The following is a 27,659-nucleotide window of genomic DNA, read 5'->3' on the forward strand; positions in this document are numbered from 1 at the left end:
TCGGTGGGCATACCTGGTCTGAAGAAAAATAAAGCGTGGGTGCGCGGCATGCTTGTTATTTTCTATGGGGTGGCCAGGCAGAGCCTCACTAGTGAAGTGGCATTTGAACAAAATTTTGAAGGAAGTGAGGGAGCAAGCCGCATTGAGGTCTGCAAGAAGGGTGCGCCAAGCAGAGAGAGCAGCAATTGTGGGGAGATGGAATCCTAGCCCTACACTGTACTGTACTGAATACTATTATACCGTCCTAATACTGTAAACACAGTTTGATTTTCAACTTTGATAATCAATCTATAACAAAGCCCAGATGACTTAATTATGACTAAACAACAGTGGACAATGGGAAGGTACAAATACAGCTGTGATGGTGCTGTGGTGCACTGCTCAGGTCTCCCTTCAAGACCAAAAATTTTATTTCCCTAGCTGGCTTGAGAGCTGTTAGCTGTCGTTAGCCCTTATCAGAAATTGTCTTAGAAAAAGATAGGTACCTCAGCCAAGGTCACTCCTGTTCTCAGGAAGCCCACATCAATAATTCAACTTGAAGGCATAAAGGTCCAGCCCCTTACCCCAACTTGGGACATCTCTGAAAGGCCATCTCAGCTTCAGAGCTCCCTGTGGGGTTAACTGAAGGCTTTTTTGAGACTGCCCACTTTCTCTGTCTGTTGAATTTTGATTTCTCCCCTCCCCTCCCCTTCTACAGGTGTTGATCCTAAGAGTACTCCCTAAGAAACTTCCTGCACATTACTCTCCATCTTAGTCAGCTTCCTTGGGAACCTGGCCTGCAGCAAGTTGACAAAAAGCTGGGAGGAGGAAGGGAGATGGCAGGAAATGTAGGCACATTAATTTAGGGTTAGCAATTTAGGATTGTCTCCTTTGCCCCAGCCTATCGCAAAAAAAAATAATAATAATAATAAAAAAATCAATAGTTGTTGTCCCCAGTTCACAGAAAGAGAAATACAGATTTAAGGATATTATTTAAAGATACAAAAGTAAACAATAGAAAACTTAAAAATGGCAATAAATCTATATAGTAAAAGGAGAAGGGAAAATGGTAGGGAGAGATTAAACAAAATTTGTCATGAGTTGATAACCAATGAAGTTCATTGATGAACACCTGGGGTTTATTATACTATTTTCTGTAATCTTGTATAGGTTTGATCAATTTCCAAAATCCAAGGTTGAAAATATGTACATAAAAAGAGGAATGGATAAGTGATCTCATCTATCATAGGAAGAAGTCAGCAATGTCTAAAGTTGAAAACATTAGAAAGTTGATATAGAAATAGCATAGTATTTAGAAAGACAGGGACAATCTACTAGAAGAAATGAAAGTAGAAACATTTAAAATGAGAACAGAAGAGGGAAGGTGCAGCGCAGAGGGCCTTTGCTTTGTATGATATGTCTTTTGGTCCTTTTTGACTTAGGTGTTAGTGTCCTCCCCCCAAAAATTGTATGTTGGAGTCCTAACACCCAGTATCTCAGAATGTGATCTTATTTGGAAACAGGGTCTTTAACAGGGTAATCAAGTTAAAAGGAGATAATTGGGTTGGGCCCTAATCCAATATGACTGGGGTCCTTATCAAAAGAAAAAATTTGGACACAGACACAAACACATAGAGAGAAGACATCCATGTGAAGACAATGGATTGAAGTGATGCACCTACAAGCCAGTGGATGCCAATGATTGCCAGCAAACCACAAGCAGCTAGGAAGAGGCAAGGAAGCATTCTTCTTCTATAGGTTTCAGGGGGTGCATGGTCCTGCTGGCACCTTGATTTAAGACTTCTGGCCTCCAAAACTGTAAGACAATGCATTTCTGTTGTTCTAAGCCACATAATTTGTAGTACTTTGTTACAGCAGCCCTAGAAAACTAACACTACCTATAAACAATTCAAAATTTAACAAGATTGATTGTCTCCGCTGGGATAGAAAATTATATATGCCACTTGGCACAATTGTGTGTGTTTGTTTTTGTTGTTTGTTTGCTCTGGTGTAAGCTCGAGGTTTTGCTGGGGCTCATAGCAGCAGAAGGACAAGAGTGGGAGCAAGTGGAGAGAGCCAGTAAGACAGCAGTTCAGGTGGCTGACAGTGGTTAAGAAGACTGGTGGACTGGGGACAAAGATCTAGGAGATGGGTGAGGATATAGAGAGGCAGCAAGGGTGTGAGAGTGCTGGTTTTAGTCCCAGAATGAGACCCTGAAATTTAAGATTTCTGAGGTAAAACAGATCCTGGTGATTTAAAGGTCAAGGATGTGGCCTTGAAGCTGGGAGGCTGAGGTAGGGAGGAAGAGATTGCTAGAGGTTAGAGATGAACAAGAAATCAAGGGTCTGTGAGTGGCACAGGCTGCTGGATGAATACACTGTAGTTCCCCAGAATGATGACAGGACACAGGGTACCAAGGCCACCTGTAAGCCTGGTACCTGAGTCTTCAGTGAATGAGGGATAAGGGCCAATCAATGCTATGTAACAAATGACCACAAGCTTCGTGGCTGTAAACATCACTCATTTGTCACCTCCTAGTTTCTGTGGGTCAGAAATCCAGGCACAGCTAAGCTGGGTCTTAAGTTCAGGGTCTCAAAAGGCTGCAGTGAAGGACTACATTCTCACTTAAAGCTCGGGATTGTGGATAGCACAATCCACAAGTGCTCAAGTCCTTTATATAAGATGGTGCAGTGTTTACATATAACATACATACATCCTCCCATATACTTTACATTACCTCTAGATTACTTATAATTCCTAATACAATGTAAGTGCCATGTAAATAGTTATTATACTGCATTATTTATGAAATAATGACAAGGGAAAAAAAGTCTGTACATGTTCACTGCAGAGACAACCATCCATCTTTTTCAAATTCAACAGTTGGTTGAATCCACAGATGTGGAACACATGGATAAGGAGGCTGATTGTAGTACATTCTGCTTATACACAAGGGGTCACATACACTAGGGGGCAGGAAACTTGGGGGCCATCTAGAATGGCATCTACCACAAAAGAGCCCTATCTTGAGTCTCAACTCCAACAGATAACAGAAAATTTAATCTAGTCAATTCCACATTTTCCCAGTTACTTCAGGATTGTCTTACTAATTACCAATTATTGTTATCAAGCAATTTAGGATTGTCTCCTTTGCCCCAGCCTATCACCTAAATTCTGTGAGACTCTTAAATTCGGAGAGAGACAGCAAGAGAGAAGAGAATCTGCTTGTTGTCAATGGCAACCTGTCCATGCCAGCATCCACTCCAATGTACAATCCCATCCAGCACTCAGAGATGGCATACCTTCATGCTGTCTTCCAATGTGGTGTCATCATTCCAACCTGGTTCCTAGCTGCACAGTCCATGCCATTTTCTATGTGACATTTTTTGGAGATGTGCTCTTCCTCTCGCGCTCTCTCTCTCTCCCCCTCTCCCTCTCCCTCCCTCCCTCTTTCTCTTTCCCTCTTTCTCTCTCCCTCCCTCTCTTACCTCCTTGGAGGCATGGGAAAATTCAACTGCTTTCCCATGCCACTTTAGTGTCACAGGAAGCTCAGGGGACTGCCCCAGACACTTCTGCAGCTAAGATGTGTGGATTTGGTGTGAGAGGAGTTCTAGGACTCTGGACCTTCTAGGGTACCATGCAGCAAAGGGAGTCCCCTTGCTCTTGGACTTCTACCCTACCCCCGCCTTTGAGCCTAACTCCAGGAGGAGGGGACAATGCACACTGGCAAATTGGTATATAGTCCCACACAATGGTAGGATGAGGATTCAGGGGAGAATTCAAGATTTCTCTCTCATTCCGGATCCAGGGATCCTCGGATGGGCACTCCTCAAAGGCAGGCTCTGCCCTGTCCATGTACTACTGTATCCCAGGGGCTAGTACCTTCGTGGGGTTTCAAGGGCTCGGGATGAGAACCATGATGAGAACTACCTGGATGAGGAAAGGGAGTGTCCCAGGCTGTCCTCAGCCCAGTGCCAGTGAGGGCTCTCTCCCCTGCAGAGTCATAGGCAGGGCCCTGGACTCTGTAGGCATGTGAAATGGTGTTCCAAGGAGGAGCCTAACATGGGCTGTGAATGTTACCCAAATGCGCTGGGCACAGAGGGCACTGTTCCCAGAAGAGACTATCTCAAGGTGCGTGAGGCAACGTGCTAGAACTCTGCTCTCAATCTGAACTCTGGAGAGTACAGATGATCATCCATAGGCATCTATTTCCATAGCCAGGTCTGCACTACCCTGAGGACTAAGGTGCAGCAGTAGCAGCCCTAGGCTCCCTGGGGTTCCAGAGGAGTGAAAGTGAATGGCAACACAACCAGAATCTGATTCTGTTTTACTTCCCAGGAAGAAGTGAAACCCCATGGAGCATGAGGGGGCAGCCAAGGGGCTGGGCATCACAGAAGCCTTGACATTTGCTGGGCTCCTACCCTGGGTCACATACCATATCAAGAACTTTAGGAGCTGAGATATTCTCTCACGATGGAAGAGGTTAGTCCCAGTCCCATTTGCCTGTGGACATCTTGCATCATCCTCTGAACAATCTTTCCCTTCCTTTCTCTTCTTTCCAGTTCTCGTCCCACCCTCTTCCCTCTCTTCTTTTTTTTTTTTTTCTCTCCTCAAGCCCAAGACTTTCCTGTCATGCCAGGCAATGATTCAGCCACTTCAGTTCTGGGTGGATGGATAGGCAGGGCTTAGAGCAGGCAACCCTCATGCTGTCAGAGCCAAAAAGTAGAGGAATTATAAAAGCCTCCACCAGGGGTTGCCTAAGCTCTGGTGTTTTGCCCCCACTACTTTAAAGGCGATTCATTTAAAACAAAACAAAACAAAAAACAAATGAAAAACAACAATTTACTTTGTAAAGCATAAGCTTAAAATAAGAAAAACAGAAGTGCCTAATCAGATCTTTGGAAGTATTGCATTGCACTGTCACTGAGTGATGTATGACTGGCTGTCTGTTTGGACTGCATTCATCTGAATGGAGTGGGTACATTGGCTACCGCCTTTTCTCCTGGTTTTCGCTGTTTCTCTTTGATCTAGAAACGATTTATTCTTACTCCCCCAGATCTCTTCATAAAGAGCCACAGGGAAGGGAAACAGTGATGGCTGTTCGGGAATAAAGGAGGGCTCTCACAGTTGAAGTTTTCTCCATCTGGGCTTGGGTAAGGAGAAGGGCTTCTGGTCCCTCAGGCCTGTCAGTCATATACCTGGGACCTGTCCCATGGTCATATAGACCAGACCCTGCACACCTGCAGTCTCAGGTTCTGACAAGCAGATATCTTGCAAAGCAGAGCCCACAGCTGGAATTCAAGGCAGAGCCCATCCCCTCTTGCCAGCAAGGCAGGAGTGTCCCTTCTGAAGTAAAAGCCAGAGGACAAGATGGACTGGGAAACACTGCAAAGACATTGCTCCTCGGCCTTTGGTGACGTTCCTCCAAGGTCCCCTCTCACAGGTGTGTTATGAGACATACCTCAGGCATGAGTGGACGCATCAACAAAAGGAATAGCTAAACACAGCCTGAAATAGGACACCTTCAAGGGGACAAACAGAAGTGTAGGAGGAAGGATCTTCAAAGACATGCCAAATTACCGTGACTCATTACCATGGCCCTCTTAAGATCAGTGCTCACAAGAAGTCAGTAGTTTATGCCAAACAAGTATAGCAAGAAGAGCAACCTTGCTGGGTGGGTGAGGAAAATCAGTCCTCTTTTCTATGACATGAGACTAATTATTAAAAGAATTTCAATTTTGTCTCTACCAAGACATGAGTTCCTTATGTACTGCATGCTGTCTTCTGCTTTTTATTTGAAGAAATGTAGCATTTGGGAAGCAGCAGATGTCCCCCCTGTGGAATCAGTGTGAAATGATATTTTTGTAACATCATTAAAAAGTCTATCAAAATGGGAAATTTCTCTAACACTCTCTAAGGGACCAATAAAAACACTCAGAGGAGGAAGGCTTATCAGCGGAGATTCTTGCTAAAGAGCAAGTGTATTCACATATGAAACACAGTTTTCAAAGTCCTCAGAGCCCACAGCTGGGATTTCTTTCCATCGAATCTTGGAGCCTAAGTATTGCAGTTAAATCCCAGGCAGGAGCAAAGCCTCGAGACCCCCAGTCTTAACCCTTACTTTGTATCCCAATGCAGAAACCACCAGCTTGCCCCCAGCTGGCTGCCTGGTTCCCACCTTTCTGATTGATGGTGCCTAAGCAATCACATGATAGGGCAGTCTAAAGAGTATAAACTCTGTTGGCACAATATCTCACACCTGTAATCCCAGCAGGCGTGGGAGGGCAAGGCAGGAGGATCACCTGAGGTCAGGAGTTCAAGATCAGCCTGACCAACATAGTGAAACTCCGTCTCTACTAAACACAAAAAAATTAGCGTGGCATGGTGGTGGGCGCCTGTAATTCCAGCTACTTAGGAGGCTGAGGCAGGAGAATCGCTTGAACCCGGGAGGCGGAGGTTGCAGTGAACCGAGATTGCACCACTGAAATCCAGCCTGGGCAACAACAGCGAAACTCTGTCTCAAAGAAAAGGAAAAAAAAAAAAAAAAAAAAGTATGAACTCTGGACTCAGACAGGCCTGATTTCAACCCTAGCTCCTGTGTGACCCTGAGCCACTGCTAAACTTCCCTGGATCCCATCAGGAAATGTGAATCCCACAAACAGCCAGCAGAGGGACCCACTCCCAGCCTCCAGTAAGTACTCAATCAACTGGGCCTTTGTGAAGCAGGTTCTGCCTGCCTGACCAGAGACTAGCTTGTGGAGTTCCAGATCCCAGCCTTCTCAGCCTGCTTCAGCTCCAGCCCAGATGGGGCAAAGCTGTAGCAATTGCTGGCTCTCCTGAGCCCCACATGGCTTGTATCATGGCTTGTGAACTTCAGAGAGATGCATAAGGGCCAGTGAAATATTTTCAGTTCTGAAGCCACAGCCTGTGCCACGTGGGGGTTTTCACCCTGCACTGAGGTGATGCATCTGGCTAGGCTCCAGGGCTTTGTGAGCATTTTCCCGAGGGCCCCATCTATGGCTACCATCATGCAGTGTAACTTGTTTTCAACATCAACAACGAGCTGCTTAAAGAATAAGTTCTCTTTTGAGACCAGCCTGGCCAACATGGTGAAACCCTGTCTCTACTAAAAATACAAAAATTAGCCAGGCATGATGGTGCAAGCTTGTAATCCCAGCTACTCAGGCGGCTGAGAAGGAAGAATCGCTTGAACCTGGGAGGCAGAGGCTGCAGTGAGCCGAGATCATGCCACTGCACTCCAGTCTGGGTTACCGAGTGAGACCCCGTCTCAAAAAAAATAAAAATAAAAATAAAAAAAAGATTAAGTTCTCACAACAGCAGGCTGGAGGCAGGGTGACATTAGCACTCTTCATACCACTGTCAGTCCACAGTGGGGTCCAAAGTCAAACAAAAGACCCCAACACCAGGAGTGTTTTGATATTCTTTTCCGATAACATCTTTGTGGGTCAAATTCATCCCAGACTTTTCAACTCATTGAATCCTCACTGCTGCCCGAGGGACTGTGCACTACTTTTCTCTCCAGAGTACTGATGCACAAACTGAGGCTTGGAGAGGGTCATCGCTGGCCCAAGGTCTCACAGCCAGCAGAGCTGGAACTTAGCCCCTGGCTTCTTAATCACTATGCAACACTGCCACAGGCCAGGGCTCTGGGCTGGGCTGCTAGGCCCTGTGCTTTAAGGGTAACCATGATCTGCTCTCATAGGCAACCAGGGCACATGGAAGGTCACAAGGCTGAGAGCAGGGGTGGATAGGCAAGAGAGTTTCCAGATCATAGGCTGTCAGAAAACCCCAATTTTACGTGGGGGAAAAGTACATTTTATAATTCAGGGTCCAGATTAGTTCTAAGTTATTACTGTTAGCTACCAAGTCTGAGTGGGTAAGCCCTGAGTACCACTGTCTAAAGAACTTTACGGCCCCACAATGCTGAGATGTGGGTTCTACCATCCTCATGTTACGTGATGAGAAAGCAGACGTAAGCTGTCTAAGGTAACACAGCTAGTAAGTGACAAAGGCAGGACTCAAACCCAGTTTTATCTAGTGAGAAGCCACCTCATTTATCCCCTGTGCTCTACACAGATTTGGTGAAGAAGGAAACGACAGAACGTGTGACCACAATAAGCACCATGAAGAGACCCTGGGCCATGCACTTGCTACAAGCCAGATCCTGTGCTATTTCAGCTTCGTGGCCAACTGGTGTCACCTAGCCATCTTGCCTCCTTCATGTTCACCCAAGTCAGGTGCTAGTCATGATAAGGTCTGCATTCGGACTCCTGTCAGGGAGAAAAACGGAGACCACAAAAACAAAAGCAAGACTTCCCTTGCAAAGCTGCTTTCAGGCATCTTTCCATCCTGCCAAAAATTAACCACAAACTTCCTAGGGACAAAGAGAGCTACCAGCAGAGTAATGTTGAGAAGGCTGCTGCACAGCATCCTGTGACTTCATCTCCTGCAATTAACTGTGTCTCCCACTCGGCACCTGTGAGGAACATGCTATGATAGTAGCAACTGGGTGTCATGACACATTTCAAAATCGGACTCTTAAAGCAAGTGATACCCTAGAATTGTGTGGGTGGACCCAGGCTCTGTGTGATTGCACTGGGAGGCCACACAGAGTACAGGATTTCCCGACAGAAGACTTCGCGGGCAGATTTCAGTTATCTGAAATGACTGGTGTACACACATGCTTGCCAAGGGCTCTTCCTATTTTTTTAGCCCTGTGTTCAGCCAATTTCCTCCAAGGAAAACCGTGGATGGAACTAAATGAGATTTCACCTACTTGGTGCAATTTGGTCAGAGGGTGGAATACCCAGCCATCCAGGTTGACCCGGGGCAGGGCCTCAGTCTCACCTGTCCTGGGAAGGGCATCCTCTTGAGGTCAAGGCTGGAGAAAAAGCACATATCCAGGAACTCTAGCCCTCTGTAAGGCCTCAACAAATGGTGGCTCTTACTGGTGTTAGTATCACATATGCATGGATAATTTTCAGAATCCAGAAAGGGGATGAAGTGTACAGATCAGTAGCACCTCTCAGAGTCTAGCAAACACACTGACGTTTAAGCAGTGAGATGTATGAATATTAATACAAAATATGATAAATGAAGAAAATTCAGTATTTTATAAACAGTTTCGTATCATCCATTTTCGGTTTTACTAGCAAGAGAATTTAGAGCAGGCTTATGAAAAACCTTTTGCTTGCCAGAGCTTTATGGATTAGGGTTTTGTGAATAACAGATCACGGGTCTGTATTGCCCTAGGCATCAATTTCCACACAGATCAAAAAAGAGGCTTCTCGCCTTACAGATTCCTGGTACTGAAATAGCCCTCAATTTTCAAACCTGTCAGTTTACCCAAGTCAGAACTCTCACTGCCTCCTATTGGCCCGGAGCCACTACACGTATTTGGTTATAACCCATGGATGGAATCTAAGTCCCCAAACAGGCCATATCCTGTAGGACCTTCAGGACTGGAAACCTATGGTCTCACGGCTCTTCTTCCTTCTCCCCAAGCTGGAGGCTTTTCATTATCTGCCCATTTCCCATCTACAGACTTTGAGGCTCAGGCCAGCATCCCCACACGCTTATTCAAAAGGTCATTCCTGGGAAAACAGAAATATATCTTCACCACTATTAGTAATACTGTGCTTTATAGTTTACAGATCGCTCCCACAGGAATCTCATCTCCCAGGAGATAGACTGAGAAGTTTCATTACTCCTGCAGGTAGGTGGTTAATATTGTACCCATCTTCCGGATGAGGTAATTGTAACTCAGAGAGGTACAGTGACTTTTTCAGAGTCACACATCCATCGAGTGATGGAGCCAGGGGTCAATTCCAGGTTTATAACTACAAAGTCTGTGCTTCCTGCCCTGCTTTCCCTGTGGAGGACAGGAGCCTGACTATCTTTATCTGGGTAGCTTTCTCTCTCTCTCTCTCTCTCTCTCTCTCTCTCTCTCTCTCTCACACACACACACACACACACACACACACACAACTTTCCTTTATAGGATGAAATCTCATAGTTTACCAAAATCTCTAAAGCTCCCTTGCCAGCAATCCCTCAGTGGACTTGAACTGATGGTGCCAGGTTTGGGTCATGGGGTAGCAGAAAAGCAGGCACCTCCATCAAAGCAGAGCCCCTCTTCCATTTACTTTCTTTCCATCATGAGGATGATTTTATCTCATCTGTCAGAGTGACCACTGCCTTTCATGAAGATGGCAGGAGGCAAGTTGCTAAAGAGCCTGACAAAGACTTACAGAAGCCTAGAAACTCAGTCCCAGGGACCATCCCTCCTCTACCTCCACACAGACTCACACACACACACACACCTATACTCACACACACTCCCAACAGATTGGGAGCCAAATTCTTCTTGCAGCCACATAAAGGCTGTGGTGATAAAAGAGAGATGTTTGGCGAGACACAGCATGAAGCAAATATATCCTTTAACCAGGTTCTGGCCTTACCCTTTGCAGAAAGATGTGGAAACAAATAATCATTTGACTACAAGAATTGGCCCTGTGGGTTCTAAAGTGGGAAGTGGTGGGAGGAAGCCAAGAACAGGGAAGTGTAACAGTGACACTTGGACCCCTCTTCTCCCCTCATAGGTAAAGTACTCTGCTGATTCTGTTTTGCCCATGTATTCCTCAAACAGGGGGTGATATCTGAGTCCTCCACCATTTTCTTAGGTGGGCTTGTAAGTGTCCAAACAGCAGGTGCCCACAGGGCATGAGACAGCTAGGGACAGGCAGATGTGTCAAAGCTTGTCCTTGGAGTCTATCCCACTTGGCCCCTAATACATGCCATGTCAAGCTCTAGTTCTCCTTCCCATTCCAAGGGTTCCTTATCCTTTAGACCCTTTTCTTTCTCCTGGCCAAGTCACTTCTCTCCCACCTCTCCCTGCTTCCCTGAGGTTCGGGCTTATCTAGTCTCTTGCAGAAGCAGTTTCAAGAGCAGGCATCAGAGACTTTTGGTGTTAGGTCAGCAGTTTCCTTCAATCTTTGTTTTTGTCATAGTGGGGGCTGGAGGCATGATATTCAGGATAAAAGTAAGAGCAACATGTTGGGGGTGAATACACAGTAAAACAACCAGATCAAGTCTTCATTGTGACCCTCCAACAGTCCTCCCACAAGTACAGCTTTGTAACCTCCAGAAAAAGATAGCCTCTTCTATCTTAGGTGTTTTATCCTAAAAAATAGGGGCTACATAGGCTCAAAGTAAAGGGATGAAGAAAGATCTATCACACAAACAGAAAACAAAAAAACAGCAGGGGTTGTTATTCTAATATTAGATAAAACAGACTTTAAACCAGCAACAGTAAAAAAGGACAAAGACGGGCGTTATATAATGATAAACGGTTCAATTCAAGAAGACTTAACTATCCTAAATACATATGAACCCGACATAGAGCACACAGATTCATAAAACAAGTACTTCTAGACCTACAAAAAGATTTAAACAGCTACACAATAACAGTGGAGGAGTTCGACACCTCACTGACAGCACTGGACAGATCATTGAGGCAGAAAACTAACAAAGAAATTCTGGACTTAAATTTGACACAAACAATTGGATCTAATAGACATCTACAGAATACTCTACCCAACAACCATACAATATCTATTTTTTTCATCTGTACATACTCTAAGATTGATCACATGATCAGCCATAAAGCAAGTCTCAATACATTCAAAAAAACTGAAATCATATGAAGCAGGTTCTTGGACCACAGTGAAACAAAAATAGAAATCAACACCAAGAGAAACTCTCAAAACCACACAATTACCTGGAAACCAAACTTTCTCCTCAATGACTTTTGTGTAAAAAACAAAAAGCAAAAATCAAAAAAATTACTTTAAATAAATGAAAACAGAGATACAACATACCAAAATCTCTGGGATGCAGCAAAAGCAGCGTTAAGAGGAATGTTTATAGCACTAAATGCTTACATCAAGAAAACAGAAAGATCTCAAATTAACAATCTAATATTGCAGCTAGAGGAACTAAAAAAACAAGAACAAACTAACCCCAAAGCTAGAAGAAAAGAAATAACTAAAATCAGAACAGAACTAAATGTAATTGAGGCTCAAAATCCAGACAAAGAATCAATGAAACAAAAAGTTTATTATTTGAAAAGATAAACAAGATTAATAGTCTGCCAGCTAGATTAACAAACAAAAAAAGAAAAGATTCAAATAAGTACAATCAGACATAACAAAGGTGACATTATAACCCACAGAAATACAAAAGATCCTCAGAGACTATTCTTTTTTTTTTTCAATAGAGACAGGGTCTCACTATGTTGCCCAGGCTGGTCTCAAACTCAAGCAATCCACCTGCCTCAGTGTTGCAAAGTGCTGGGATTACAGGCGTGAGACACCGTGCCCAGCTGTTCAGAGATTATTAAGAACACCTCGATGAACACAAACTAGAAAATCTAGAGGAAATGGATAAATTCCTAGAAACAGAGGAAATGGATAAATTCCTAGGAACAGAGGAAATGGATAAATTCCTAGAAAAACACAACCTCACAAGATTAAATCAGGAAGAAATTAAAAGCCTACACAGACCAATAACAAGTTCTAAAATTGAATTAGTAATGTAAAAAAACCTGCCAACAAGACTGGGCACAATGACTCACTCCTGTAAGCTTAGAACTTTGGGAGGCCGAGGCGGGCAGATAACTTGAGCTCAGGAGTTCATGACCAGCCTGGGCAACATAGTGAGACCCTGTCTCTACTAAAAAGACAAAAAAAAAAAAAAAAAATAGCCAGGCGTTGTGGTGTACACCTGTGGTCCCAGCTACTCGGGAGGCTGAAGTGGGAGGATGGCTTGAGCCTGTGGGTCAGAGGTTGCAGCAAGCTGAATTTGCACCACTGTACTCCAGCCTGCATGACAAAGCGAGACCCTGTCACAAAACAAACAAACCAAACAAACAAAAAACACCTACCAACAAAAAAAGTCCTGGACCAACTGGATTCACAGCCAAATTCTACCAGACATCCATAAAACAGAGCTGGTATTCATCCTACTAAAACTATTCCAAAAAACTGACAGAGACCCCTCTTTAACTCATTCTACAAAACCAGCATCATCCTGATACCAAAATCTGGCAAAGTCATGACAAGAAAAAAAAAGAAGGCCGGGCACAATGGCTCATGACTGTAATCCCAGCTACTTGGGAGGCTGAGGCATGATAATCACCTGAAACCAGGATGCAGAGGTTGCAGGGAGCCAAGATTGCACCTTGCGCCACTACACTCCAGCCTGGGCGACAGAGTAAGACTCTGTCTCAAAAAAAAAAAAAGAAAGGAAAAGAAAAACAAAACTACAAGCCAATATCCCTGATGAACATAGACACAAATATCCTCAAAAAAAAAAAAAAAATACTAGCAAACTGAATCCAGCAGCACATCAAAAAGTTAATTGCCCATAATCAAGTAGGCTTTATTCCTGGGATGCAAGATTGGTTCAACATACAGAATCAATAACTGTGATTCACCACATAAACAGAAGTAAAAGCAAAAACCATTATCATCTCACCAGATGCAGAAAAAATTTTGATAAAAATCTAACATCTCTTCATGATGGGCAAAAGCTGAAAGCATTCCCCTTAAGAACTGGAACAAGACAAGGACGCCCACTCTCACCACTCCTATTCAACATAGTACTGGTAGTCCTAGCCAGCGATCAGGCAAGATAAAGAAATAAAAGGCATCTAATTAGGAAAAGAAGGGCCGGAAGGGCCAGGCGCGGTGACTCATGCCTGTAATCCCAGCTTTGGGAGGCCGAGGCGGGCGGATCACCTGAGATCAGGAGTTCGTGATCACCCCAGCCAACATGGCGAAATCCCATCTCTACTAAAAATACAAAAAATCAGCTGGGCGTGGTGGCGGGCACCTGTAATCCCAGCTACTCTGGAGGCTGAGGCAGGAGAATTGCTTGAACCTGGGAGGCAGAGGTTGCAGTGAGCCAAGATCACACCACTGCACTCTAGCCTGGGTGAGAGAGCGAGACTCCATCTCAAAAAAAAAAAGAGGAAAAGAAGAAGTCAAATTGTCTCTCTTTGTTGATGAGATGATTCTATGCCTAGAAAACCTTAAAGACTCAGCCAAAAGTCACTTAGAACTGAAAATGATTTCAGTAAAGTTTCAGCATACAAAATCAATGTACAAAAATTAGTAGCATTTTTATACACCAAAAATGTTCGAGCTGGGAGCCAAATCATGAACACAATCCCATTTATAATAGCCGCAAAAAATTAAAATACCTAGGAACACATCTAACCAAGGAGGTGAAAGATCTCTCCAAGGAGAACTCCAAAACAGTGCTGAAAGAAACTATAGATGACTTAAACAAATGAAAAATCATTCCATGCTCATAGATTGGAAGAATCAGTGTTATTAAAATATGCATATATCCACAATCTACAGATTCAAAATTATTCCTATCAAAATTCCAATGTCATTTTTCACAGAATTAGATAAAACTAGCCTAAAATTTGTATGGAACCAAAAAAAAAAAAGTCCAAATAGCCAAAAGAATCCTAAGCAAAAAGAATAAAGCCAGAAGCAACACATTATCCAACTTCACGCTATACTACAAGGCTACAGTAACCAAAACCGCATAGTACTAGTACAAAAACAGACACACACACCAATGGAACAGAATAGAGAGCCCAGGAATGATGAACCTACAACAAAGTCTTCAACAAAGTCAACAAAAATAAGCAATAGTGAAAGGAATTACTACTCAATACATGGTTCTGGGAAAACTGGCTAACCATATGCAGAAGAATGAAACTGGATCCTTACCTATCACCATAAACAAAAATTAACTCAAGGTGGATTAAAGATTTACATGTAAGACCTGAAACTACAAAAATCCTAGAAGAAAATTCTGGACATTGGCCTTGGCAGAGAATTCATGACTAAGTCCTCAAAAGCAATTGCAACACAAACAAAAATTGACAAGTGGGACCTAGTTAAAGAGTTTCTGCACAGCAAAAGAAACTATCAACAGAGTAAGAAGACAACCTACAGAACAAGAGAAAATACTTACAAACTATGCATCCACAAATGTCTAATATCCAGAATCTACAAGGAACTAAAATCAACAAGCTAAAAACAACCCCATTAAAAACCAAGCAAAGGACATGAACAGATGCTTCTCAAAAGATGACATACAAGCAGCCAACAAACATGATAAAATGCTCAACATCACATCTGAGAAATGCAGATCAAAACCACAATGAGATACCATCTCACACCAGTTAGAATGGCTATTATTAAAAAGTCAAAAAACAGCAGATGCTGGTGAGGCTGTGGAGAAAAGAAAACACTTATATACTGTTGGTGGGAGTGTAAATTAGTTCAGCCACTGTGAAAAGCAGTTTGGAGATTTCTCAAAGAACTTAAAACAGAACTACCATTTAACTTAGCAATCCCATTACTGGATATATATCCAAAAGAAAATAAATTGTTCTAAAGCCAAAACTGACAAATGGGATCTAATTAAACTAAAGAGCTTCTGCACAGCAAAAGAAACTACCATCAGAGTGAACAGGCAACCTACACAATGGGAGAAAATTTTCGCAACCTACTCATCTGACAAAGGGCTAATATCCAGAATCTACAATGAACTCAAACAAATTTACAAGAAAAAAACAAACAACCCCATCAAAAAGTGGGCGAAGGACATGAACAGACACTTCTCAAAAGAAGACATTTATGCAGCCAAAAAACACATAAAAAAATGCTCACCATCACTGGCCATCAGAGAAATGCAAATCAAAACCACAATGAGATACCATCTCACACCAGTTAGAATGGCAATCATTAAAAAGTCAGGAAACAACAGGTGCTGGAGAGGATGTGGAGAAATAGGAACACTTTTACACTGTTGGTGGGACTGTAAACTAGTTCAACCATTGTGGAAGTCAGTGTGGCGATTCCTCAGGGATCTAGAACTAGAAATACCACTTGACCCAGCCATCCCATTACTGGGTATATACCCAAAGGACTATAAATCATGCTGCTATAAAGACACATGCACACGTATATTTATTGCGGCACTATTCACAATAGCAAAGACTTGGAACCAACCCAAATGTCCAACAATGATAGACTGGATTCAGAAAATGTGGCACATATACACCATGGAATACTATGCAGCCATAAAAAATGATGAGTTCATGTCCTTTGTAGGGACATGGATGAAATTGGAAATCATCATTCTCAGTAAACTATCACAAGAACAAAAAACCAAACACCGCATATTCTCACTCATAGGTGGGAATTGAACAATGAGAACACATGGACACAGGAAGGGGAACATCACACTCTGGGGACTGTTGTGGGGTGGGGGTAGCGGGGAGGGATAGCTTTAGGAGATATACCTAATGTTAAATGACGAGTTAATGGGTGCAGCACACCAGCATGGCACATGTATACATATGTAACTAACCTGCACATTGTGCACATGTACCCTAAAACTTAAAGTATAATAATAATAAAATAAAAAGAAATTAAGAAAGAAAAAACAGCAGAGAACCCTGACCTCCCCAAAAGGACAAAGCAAAAATCCAGTGACGTGGTCCTAATGAGTTGGTGATTTGTGAGCTCTCTCACCATGAATTCATGTAAATTGTTAAGATTTTCATCAAGTTTGGGAAAACATCAATCAAGCTTCTTTCCTGTGTGAACTGTAAGATTTCAGGGCATTTCACTTTTTTGGTTCATGGACTAACTCTCGATACTCCTTGAATTGATGATGTTAGGACTGTTCCAATGATCATTTAATTATGCTTGGGAGTGACCACATTTCACATAAAAACACTTCACTCAACTCAAATGTGTTTCCACAACTCAGCTTCCCAGAAGCTACATCCTCCAAGTGCCCAAGATTCCTCCAGTAGCCTTTAACTCTGAGGGGGAAAGATCATGGCAGGCAAATTGGATTGGGAAGCAATAGAAGTAAACCAACTGAAGTCAAACTATCTTTTGCAAATTTTATAAAAATTATAAAACCTTAAACTTTATTGGCATCATGGATAATCTGCCTCTGTCCCTTTGTCTCTAGGATTGCCCATCTGGTACCTGGTAGAATGTCAGTCGGGTGAATCAGGGTTACTCCAAGCCCTTCTTTACATTCTAGCCCCTCTAATGCTTTCCCTTCTCCTCCCTCTATCCAGTTTCTGCTCAGCCTTTGAGGCCCAGCTCATGTACATGTCTTCCACCATGACCACCTGGTCCTGTATTGTTCATATTGATTTCTCCCCTTCCACTGTCATATTTCCAGTTGAGACAGGGAAACCTGGAGGCAGGGACACCTAACACAAATAATTCTTGACAAATGGACTTGAAAATCCATCTGTTTCCTATGGTTAACTAATTGCTGACTGTCATCTTGACCTGAACCACTCACTAGAATCAGATGTTCTCCAAGTTATTTTAAGGATTATTTCATAAATGTAATTTTGACTCTTTTTTCCCAAAGATAAAGGAAAGCCTGCTGGGCTATTGCTATGTGCCTACAGATTATACAGGAGAGAAAAGCCTCTCATAGATGACTGACTTCTAAAGCAGATGTGCCAAGTTCCTTGGGCTAAAAACTCTTTAGTTGGAAATGATCAGGGCATTTTTAATATGAGTTTTCAGAATGTGTACTTTGAGCAATGCTAATAATGATCAGTGTGATGGTGACTTGGTTTAAGGGTTTCAGGGATTTCAAGTGCTAATAAAACTGCCCAGAGGAACATGGACTCACCTGACATAGCAGAACTAATGAAGGACTCGGCGCACAAAGTGTCCCTTGTCAGAGCGGAAGTATTTGTGTGTGGCCTCATCCAACGAGGCTTTTGACAAGGACAGAAATAGAAAACCGTTTGTGGCCAAAAAAAAAAGAAAAGAAATTGTTCTACCAAAAAGACACATGGACTGGTGTGTTCATTGTAGCACTATTCACAATAGCAAAGAGATGGAATCAACCTAAGGTTCCATCACCGGTAGACTGGATAAAGAAAATGTGGTGCATCTGTATCACCAGTACTTCACAGCCATAAAAAGATGATATCATGTCCTTTGCAGCAACACGGATGGAGCTGGAGGCCGTTATCCTAAGCAAATTAACGCAGGATCAGATACCACATGTTCTTGCTTGTAAGTGGGAGCTAAACATTGGATACACATGGACATAAAGACGGGAACAACAGACACTGGGAACCGCAAGAGAGGAGAGGGAGGGAGGATGTAGGTTAAAAAACTACCTATTAGGTGCTATGCTCACTACCTGGGTGACAGGTTCAATCGAACCCCAAACCTCATCATCATGCAATACACCCTTATAACAAGCCCACACATGTACCCCCTAAATCTAAAATATTAATATAAGTTGAATGTTTTTAAAAAGAATAGGGGCTAGTGGGGCAATGATTGTACAATTATGTGGAGGCCACCAAACTGGACACTTAAAAATGGTTAAGATGGTGACTTTTATATGATATATATTTTAACACAGTTTCAAAAGGAATAGGAGCTGGGGACACTGACCAAGCTTTGTTTGGTAGTATAACTCCCAGTGCCCCACAGGCACCACAGCTGCACATGGAGCCATGTGTTATCTTTCCTGGATGCTTCCAGCAGCTGAGAATATGTCAGTTTTGAGGCAGATGTGTTTGTTGGAGGACTGGGGGTAGGGATCATCTATATGTCTTCTCCCAGCCCTGTTCTGGAGCAGGGGCCCTTTTGTAGAAATTGGGTACTTAGCTCTTCTGGCCCTCCCTGCACCCCATGGCATCCTTGGTGTTCCCCTGGGTCAGGGATTGAGGACCAAGTCATGGATATGCCTGTTTCTCAGCACTGCAGGTCATCATTCTGTCCTCTGTTCACTGCCTGTTTCCCTATTCTGACTCACAGCTGGACTCACACCTTCCATGAAATCAAAGTTAGCTGCTGTTACTTTTTGCTTGGGAACATGTTCTTCCTGCCTCTGCCAATCTCTCTGACATCTGGGTGCTCAAAGGAAGCTTCCCTTGTAAGCTCTCTGAGGAGCCATAGGTTATTTCTGCAGAGTCCCTGAACTGCTCCTGTTCCACCCACTCTGGTTCCTTATTTTGTCCCCAGCCACGCTAACATGGGCAGTGTCTGGGCCTCCAGCTGTCAGCTTATATGTCCTACCCCTCACTCTCCATCCCATAGCTGTGGCCACCATGGCCTAGCTTGATTTTGGCAGTTTGTCCCTAAGACTAGCAGTCCCCAAGAAAGGTTCCAATACCTGTGTCATCTCTTTCACCCCCAAACTAGAATCAATGGCTGCCAAACATCAAAAGTACGAGGTAAAAATCCAATGGTCTTGTTTCTGGCCCACTGTGGGTATGCAACAGGAAATTCATGTGCACCTTCACTGCTCTTTTTCTCAGGGACATTCTCCCGGCGTGTTAGCAAGGCCCAGTTAAATTCCTCAGGGTGAGGGTCCCCTTGGAGAAGGGAGTGAGTTGGTGTGGATTTCTGTACTCAAGGTAGAGCACTTCCAATAACCAGGAGCTCTGGGCATCCCGCCCCTGATCTGGGCAAATCTGGCATGAAGTCTACACACTAAAAACAGCTTTCCCAGTATATGAAAGCAATGGTAGAGGCTTCCTGATCTGGCTTGCACACCACAGGTGAAGTAATTGGTCACTTACCAGTGTCTCCCCACTTAGGTTCTAAAGTCCACTGTATCAATGATATCATGCTAACAACTGGATGAGCAAGACATGGCAAAGATTTTAGAGGCCTTTGAAAGACATAAGCACTTCAGAGAGTGGTAGATTAAGCCTACAAAGCTTCAGAGGCCTGCCATATCAATGAAGTATTTAAGGGGCTACTAGTCAGGGGCATGCTAGGACCACCCCTCCAAAGTCAGAGGCAAATGATTGTATCTCACACCTCCTACCACTAAAAAGGAAGCACAATGCCATGTAGGCCTCTTTGGGTCTGGAAGCAGGGCACCAAGGGGTGGAATGACCCCACTTATTATCTCTCCTAGTGATCCACATGGGAATTTGTGCTTCCTGTCCCCACAATACAGTCACCACTAGCCAAATTCATCTATTTAAATTTAAATTAAGATAAAATTAGCTGTTATTTTATCTGAATTTTAGAAAATTAAAATTCAGTTCTTCAGACACACTAGGTACATTTCAAGTACTCAGTAGGCACATGCAGCTAGTGGCTACCTTATTAAACAATGGATCCTGGCTATTCAAATGGAAATGCTTCCACCAGTAGACACAGTAGGAGTCCCACTGAATTACGAGCCATGGCTGATAATTGAATTACAAGTCATGGGAACCTTGGGTTCATTCCTCCTGCTATGGCTGTGGGACTAAGCAGGTGTAAAGAAGAGTAGCCACTCTGTCAGGGGTATTGGCTCTGATCATGAGGAGGAGGCAGGGTTGTTCTTACACACTGTGAACAGAGAAGGATATATTTGGCACCCAGGTGATCCATTTGAACGTCTCTTAATAATTCCTAGCCCAATTTTTATGGTAAATGGACACATGCAATTTCCACAGTCTGAGAAGGGCATGGGGACCATGGGCTCAGAACCAATCCTCAGGGATAAAGGTCTGTTACTCGACCAGCCAGGTCACTGAGAACAGCAGACATGGTGGCTGAGACTGAGGGTACTCTAGAATGGATAGTAGATTAGGAAGACCATGAGCATCAGTTGTGGCTTCAAAGCCAGCTGCAGTCATGCGGGCCATACACCGTCCCACTACCCTGCCTCATGTTCACCTCCCTAGGAAAAGGGCCAAGCCAAACCCTGGAGAAGTTATTCCCAAATGAGGGGAGCATCCTGTGTGAAGCAAGCTCATCTGAGGCCTGCAAGGCATGGGTTGTAGTCGATGCTGTGGTCGTTCCACAGCCCAACCTAATGGCGGAGATTAATCATTCCACTGCCTGCCAAAGGTGTTGTTTGATGATGGCACATGACTAAGTCTCTCTCCAAGTATCAGTCAAGGGGTCAATGAAGGGTGGAGAGTACCAACACCTGGACTCCAGCCTCTACTTGCAACATCTCTATAGCATCTTCCCAACTATAGAGCTCCCTCAGGGACTGAGACGTCTGATTCAACTGTCATAGAACAACTCCACTTTCCTCCCAATTCTACTTCCCTCACTCTATTACAGGTGGTTTCTTTTTTTTTTTTGAAACGGAGTTTCACTCTTGTTGCCCAGGCTGGAGTGCAATGGCACAGTCTCGGCTCACCACAACCTCCACCTCCCGGGTTCAAGCGGTTCTCCTGCCTCAGCCTCCTGAGTAGCTGGGATTACAGGCATGCGCCACCACACCCAGCTAATTTTGTATTTTTAGTAGAGATGGGGTTTCTCCATGTTGATGAGGCTGGTCTCGAACTCCTGATCTCAAGTGATCCACCTGCCTCAGCCTCCCAAAGTGCTGGGATTACAGGCATGAGCCACTATGGCTGGCTACAGGTGTTATTTTCTAGAGCACATGTCCTATCCTTTCAAGTTGCAGGGATGAACTAGTGAAGGCCCCAAACATTGACCAACTGGCATCCCACAGCCTCCTCTTCCAGAATGCCCTTGCGCATGTGGAACCTCTAGCTGTGAGTGTGTGCCTCCTCGTGCACTAAGGGTTGGGGGTGGGGAACTTCAGCTATCGTCAGATGGCACAGATTGTGCGGGACATCTTGTTAGAGGGAAGCATAGTCTGGAAAATGGTAGTGGAGAAAATCTGGTTTTCCACTCACGGGAAAGCTTGACCTTCAAGGGTGGCCTTCTCCTTGGGTGGAAGGTGCACCCTGGCCCTGATGTGCTCACGGCAGCCCTGGCCAGCTTTCTCCCAGAACGGGCGCTTGCCTGATGCTCAGAAGGAAGGGGTGCTGCAGAAGGGCACCCACAGGTCTGCAGACCGGGCCTCAGGTGAGAGCTAGCCAGGGTGGCTCTGCTCCCTGAACCCCCTCATGGCTCTGCCCCCAGCAACACTGGCTGCTCTGTGTGCCTGGGGAGGCCATTGCGTAGGAGGAGATAAGCATCTGCTGGTTTCAGGGGCTGATTGCTTCCCTTTTCTCTCCCGGAAGCAGTCTGTTGCCTAGGTGACACCCAAATCCCAGTGTCTGGTTTGAGCTCTGCATGACTCAGCTACCAAGCTGTTTGCTAGGGGCCTCAGGAGGGCGGTTGCTTGGTTACCTAAGAGATGGCAGACATGTTTTGCTGTGGCGATGCTTACCTCTGCTTCTGCTCCCTAACAGCAAGCAGTGTGCGCCCCGAGCCGCGTTTCTTTCCTCACTGGCAGGAGACCTGACACCACCCGCCTGTACGACTTCAACTCCTACTGGAGGGTGCATGCTGGAAACTTCTCCACCATCCCCCAGTACTTCAAGGAGAATGGCTATGTGACCATGTCGGTGGGAAAAGTCTTTCACCCTGGTACTGCTCCACGTCCAGAGTCTGGGTTCTCTTGGTTTGTGGTGTCTGAATCCAGCATTCCCATCCTGGGGATGGGGCTGTCTTTGCAGAGCCCTCTTCTGGCTGGGCGAGTCCCTCGCTAATCAGTGCTTCCTTTCTAAAAAACCGACTTGTCAACCCAGCCACGTTTTCACCCAAAGTGAAAAAGGGTAGAAAGAGCTTTGCTTCCTTTCAGAAACCACTGAGGGTGTGCTGTTGGGTCCTTCAGCTCCTCGGGTGGTAGGGAGGACACAGGCTGGGGAGGTGGCAGTGTTGGGTGGAGTCCAGCTCGGGGCCCCCCGCTTCCCTGCAGGGTACCTGTCAGTAAACCTAGGGGTGGGGTGAGGACACCTGAGGGCCTCCCACGTGGCCAGCATTGCTGTTGCTGACTTATTGCCCAGTGAGGGGGCTGTGCTTAGGTGGGGGCTGCTATCCACTCTGTGAATTAGGTCAGAAAGATGAGTGTAATCTGGTTTCTGCACCTGGTCTCAGGAGCTCGCAGGTCTGGGAATGGGAAAGCGTACTTCAACAGGTGTCTCAGGTGGTCTGGCCACCTCTCCTTCAGTTCATCATTCCCTTGGCCTCCCTGTGCTGCCACATCCTCATCTTGGGCCTCTGGGGCAGGAGCCAGAAACCTCTGGGCATGGGATTTAACAGGCTGCCTGAGCTGGCTGTCAAGATCACTGGGCTCTTGTTCCTCCTGATCTCAAGATGGATCCCTGGGTCCCACACAGGCATGCGTTCTCCTTAGCCAGACTTCCCCGTATTTGCTCCTGGCTACAGCAGCACAGGCTGAGGCCCGGCACCACATGTTCAATATGATCTTGCAGTCGGGCGGTCCACAGCTATTTCTGTAGCATGTGCCATGTGCAAGACCCTGTGCCAGGCCTGGGGGCCACCTCTGCCTGGTGCAGGGCAGCTCACAAAAGCTGGCAGAGGCCGAAGGCTGCATGCCAGTATTCAGAATGTCACAGAGCGCCTGACTGCTGTACCTTCAGGGCCTCTATGGGCAGCCCAGTCAGAGTTCCGGGAGTGGATTCCTGAGGTTGCACTGCCGGGGTCAGGTTTCTCGATCCTCGACCTTTTAGATTCCCGCCACACTGAATCTAAAAGGGACAATGTGACCTCTAAGCTGGTGGCCTAGGAGCCTGCCGATAACCTACCCATTCATCAGCCCTCGTAGGTCAAGCCTGCGTCGTCCTCCCCAAGAGAGTGGAGAGGTCGAGCAGTGGGGATGCCCCTCAGGCTACGGGGCTTACTGACTGGGGCAGGTGTCAGGGGGAACTCCCTCTCTTTCTGAGCTCCACTGAGCTATCTCAAAGTCCCCACCATACTCCCCAGTACTGACAGCCAGAGGGAGGAACGGCTCACCAGAATCACTGGGCATCTCTGATGGGCATCAAGTCTGCTTTGATTATTGATGAGTGGGTAAGAGGGTCCTCTCAACTTGGGGTCTTCTTAGGAAAGCACTGTCAACTCGGAACAGGTTTCAGCCCTGTCTGGAGACCACAGGCCCTGGAAGGCTGGGACACCATTTGCAGCCCCAGCGTCATCTATTAGAGCCAGCAAGGTCTCATGCTGTGCGGTATATTTCAACACTTTCTCAAATTTACCCGTGGCAGCTTTTGGTGTGTTTGGTTATTTTTATAACACTACTCACTGTACAATTTCTGTCATGCACATTTTTTGTATCAAAAAGGGTGCTGTAACTTAAAAAGACTGGGTATTTCCAACTTGGAATGTTCAAACCATCTTTTGCGAGGGATGTTTTAAATAGGCATGAAGCGTTGTGTTGTTTTTAATCAGGGTTAAGGATCTGGAATCAAAGGTTTTGGTTTACTCCATCTATGGCATATCTTAAAAACTGAGCAAGATGTCCTTGCCTTTTTTGAATTTGATGATTGTGCTGCAGTTCCACAGCTCAGTTTTAGGTGGCACATACCCCAAACTGAAAACCTGAGCTTGGAGGAAATGAGTCAAAAGATAGGTAGGTACAGGACAGGGCAGTGGTGACACTACAGCTTTCAGGGTTCCCAGCCTGTCAAGAATGAGCATGTCTTAGCAAGGGAGGCATTTCAATGTCTTCTCAAATCCACCTGTGGCAGTTTTTGGTGTCTTTGGTTATTTTTATAACCCTAAATACTTATATACAATTTATATACATGTACAAAAGGGACATGTACATTATATATTTTGATACAAAATATGTACTTGTACATATTTTGTATCAAAAAAAATTTCTCAGAAGATTTCCACTTCCATAAAGCTGGAGTAGACACACTTTTCCCTATTCTTCCAACTAAGTGACCTAAAACCCCTTGATAATATACACAAAACGAACGTAAGACTCTGAAAGGTGGAGTGAAGGCAGATCAGACAGGGACCTTGTGACCTGAGGAACAATGGAGTTAATTAGTTCTCTGGTGTGTGTGTGTCTCTCTTTCTTTCTTTCCCTCTCCTCTCCTTTCCCATTCCTCCCTTCCCCTCTCTTTTTCTCTCTTTCCCTCTCTTTCCCCTTCCCTCCCTTCCTCTCTCCCTCTCCTCTCCTTTCCCCTTCCTTCCTTCCTCTCTCTCTCTCCCTCTCTCCTCCTCTCTCTTTCCCTCTCCTCTCCTCTCCTTTCCCCTTCCTCCCTCCCTCTGTCTCCACCCTCTTTCTTTCCTTCTCCTCTCCTTTCCTCTTCCTCCCTTTTTCTCTCTCTCTCTCTCTGTTTTCTTTCTTTACCCATATATACCAGACATGGAGCTGAAGGAGCTGGGATCCAGAAATGTCAACAAACACAGAGGAAAGAAGAAAGAAGGAATGAAGGAAAAAAGGGAGGAAAGGGGGACAGGAAGGGAGGGAGGAAAGAAGAACCAAAGCCAGAGGACCAGGAAAGTTGTAACTTAGCAAGACAGAAAACTTTTAGACAGTGAGCTGCTTTACTCTAGTTAACTCCACTGAAATATAGTTTGATCCCCACTTCCACACATGCCAGCAAAGGCCAACTAGGGGGCTCAGTGTAACATGCTTGCTAAGCTGTAACATCCCTCCTGTCTACCTTGGTGCTGTCGGAGGTGGCCAATTAAGGAGCTGGCACTTTCATCCCTGCCAGGCAATACCAAGTCCCCATCCCCTAAGGTGTCTGGGCAGGTGATATTGGATACAGTGCTGAAAAATATCGAACCCTCCCAGCAACAAAGGTATCAGTACAGCCCCAGATCAGATCCAAAAAGTCCACTCCTGCCCAGCAGAAACAAGGAGCCCCACCCATTTCAGGGATCAATGGAGGCCACGTGGGGAAGGTAGACTACTGCACTCACCAGGCAGTAATGCAGCGTGCTCCTTCCCTTTCTTCTGCTGGAGTGATGTCAGAGGATGCCAGCTAAAACAAAGTTTAAATAACACCTTAAACCTACTAACACAATATGAAAATCTCTAAATTTCAATCAAAAGTTACACATCATACCCAGAACCAGGAAGATCTCAAATGGAATGACAGGATACAATCAAGAGATGTCAACACTGATGACAAAGATGTTAGAATTATCTGTAAAAAAAATTGAAAGCCACCATTATATCAATGCTTCATTAAGCAATTAAGAACGCATTTGAAACAAACTAAAAATAGAAAGTCTCAGCCAAAAAATAAATAAATAAATAGAAGACATAATGAAGAACCAAATGGAAATTTTAGAACTGAAAAATACCATAACTGAAATTTTAAAAAACTCTATAAAGGAATCACTGGCAGAATAGACAGAACAGAGGAAAGAACCAGTGAACTTGAAGACAGAACAGAAATTTCCCATTCTGAAAAATGAATAGAAAATACATGGGAAAACAAGATGGACAGAGCTTTAGGAACCTGTAGGACTATGAACAATGATCTCACATCTGTGTCATAAGGGTTCCAGGGGAGATGAGAAAAAGTGTGGGGCTGAAAAATCAAAGAAGTAATGGCTGAAAATTTCCCAAATTTGACAAAAGACATAACTCTGCAGACTTCAGAAGCTGAACAAATCCCAAAGAGAATAAATCCAAAGAAATTCCACACTAAAACACTTGAGTTAAACTTCTGAGAACTATTAAATAAAAACACAAAAAAGTAACTGAGCATGGTAGCTTATATCTGTAGTCCTAGCTACCTGGGAGGCTGAGGTGGGAGGATTGCTTGAGCCCAAAAGTTCAAGGTTACAGTAAGCTATGATTGCAATGCTGCTCTGCAGCCTGGGCAATGAAGTGAGACCCTGTCTTTAAATAATAATAATAATGATAATAATTAAAAAAAAAAAAGAAAAATCTTCGAAGCAATGCGAGAGAAATGACACCTTACCAAACCATGGATACCAAAAGGAAGTGACACAACTTTTTTCAAGGGCTTAAAGAAAATAGCTTTCACCTGGGTGCAGTGGCTCACACCTGTAATCCCAGCACTTTGGGAGGCCAAGGCAGGCGGATCACCTGAGGTCAGGAGTTCAAGACCAGCCTGACCAACATGGCAAAACCCTGTCTCTACTAAAAATACAAAAATTAGCCATGCGTGGTGGCATGCATGCACCTGTAATCCCAGCTACTTAGGAGGCTGAGGCAGGAGAATTGCTTGAACTCAGGAGGCAAAGGTTGCAGTGAGCAGAGACTGCCCCATTGCACTACAGCCTGGGCCACAGAGTGAGACTCTGTCTCAAAAAAAACCAAAACCAAAACAAAAAACTTTCAACTCAGAATCTTACATCCTGTGAAAGCATCCCTCCAAAATGACATTCCATGGCCACATAGGTTTGAAAACCATGTTCTAGACTAACCAATTCATTTTCTAGATAGCACAACTGAGATTATTCAAAGAACATACAGGAATTTTCCAAGATCACATCGCAGTCCCTTGAACACTGTTGGAAATCTCTGAAATTTGCAAAGCTGAGAAACCAAAAAAAAAAAAAAAACTTTCATCAGTATTGCTGGAATAATCTCCAACCTGTAAATGTTGAAACAAATCTTGAGAACCTGAGTCCCAGAAAGAGAGAACACAAGGTGCAAGGGTATGTCCCAGCAACAGCCCTGTGACATGAGTGGCATTTGTACCTCCTGGTTTATGGGAGAGGAGGAGACACAGAGAGACGAGTAACCAACAAGGTCACACAGGAAGACAAAGAGCTAACATTCAAACCCAGGTCTGCTAGACACCAAAGCTCAGGCTCTGGGCCTCATTGTTACGTACATCATGGCCACATTCT

The 27,659-nt window shown here is 44.6% G+C and overlaps 1 protein-coding gene and 1 long non-coding RNA gene across 2 annotated transcripts in view; both read right to left on the reverse strand.

The window, feature by feature from the left end:
* IDS (iduronate 2-sulfatase) overlaps positions 1 to 27,659 on the reverse strand; it is a 53,555-nt gene that overhangs the window by 24,031 nt on the left and 1,865 nt on the right. Inside the window, exons 2-3 of the mRNA XM_054545166.2 lie at positions 25,895 to 25,975; positions 25,749 to 25,810 (exon numbers count right to left, since the gene is read on the reverse strand). Coding sequence (XP_054401141.1) covers positions 25,749 to 25,810; positions 25,895 to 25,975 — 143 coding nt within the window. The remainder of the gene's footprint in view (positions 1 to 25,748; positions 25,811 to 25,894; positions 25,976 to 27,659) is intronic.
* Positions 4,548 to 25,742, reverse strand: LOC129053090 (uncharacterized). The gene is made up of 2 exons (XR_008518210.1): positions 23,820 to 25,742; positions 4,548 to 23,554 (listed from the first exon to the last, which is right to left on the reverse strand). It is a non-coding gene; the product is annotated as an uncharacterized LOC129053090 (long non-coding RNA).

The sequence above is a fragment of the Pongo abelii genome, chromosome X (genome assembly GCF_028885655.2).
Source record: "Pongo abelii isolate AG06213 chromosome X, NHGRI_mPonAbe1-v2.0_pri, whole genome shotgun sequence".
Lineage (NCBI taxonomy): Eukaryota > Metazoa > Chordata > Mammalia > Primates > Hominidae > Pongo > Pongo abelii.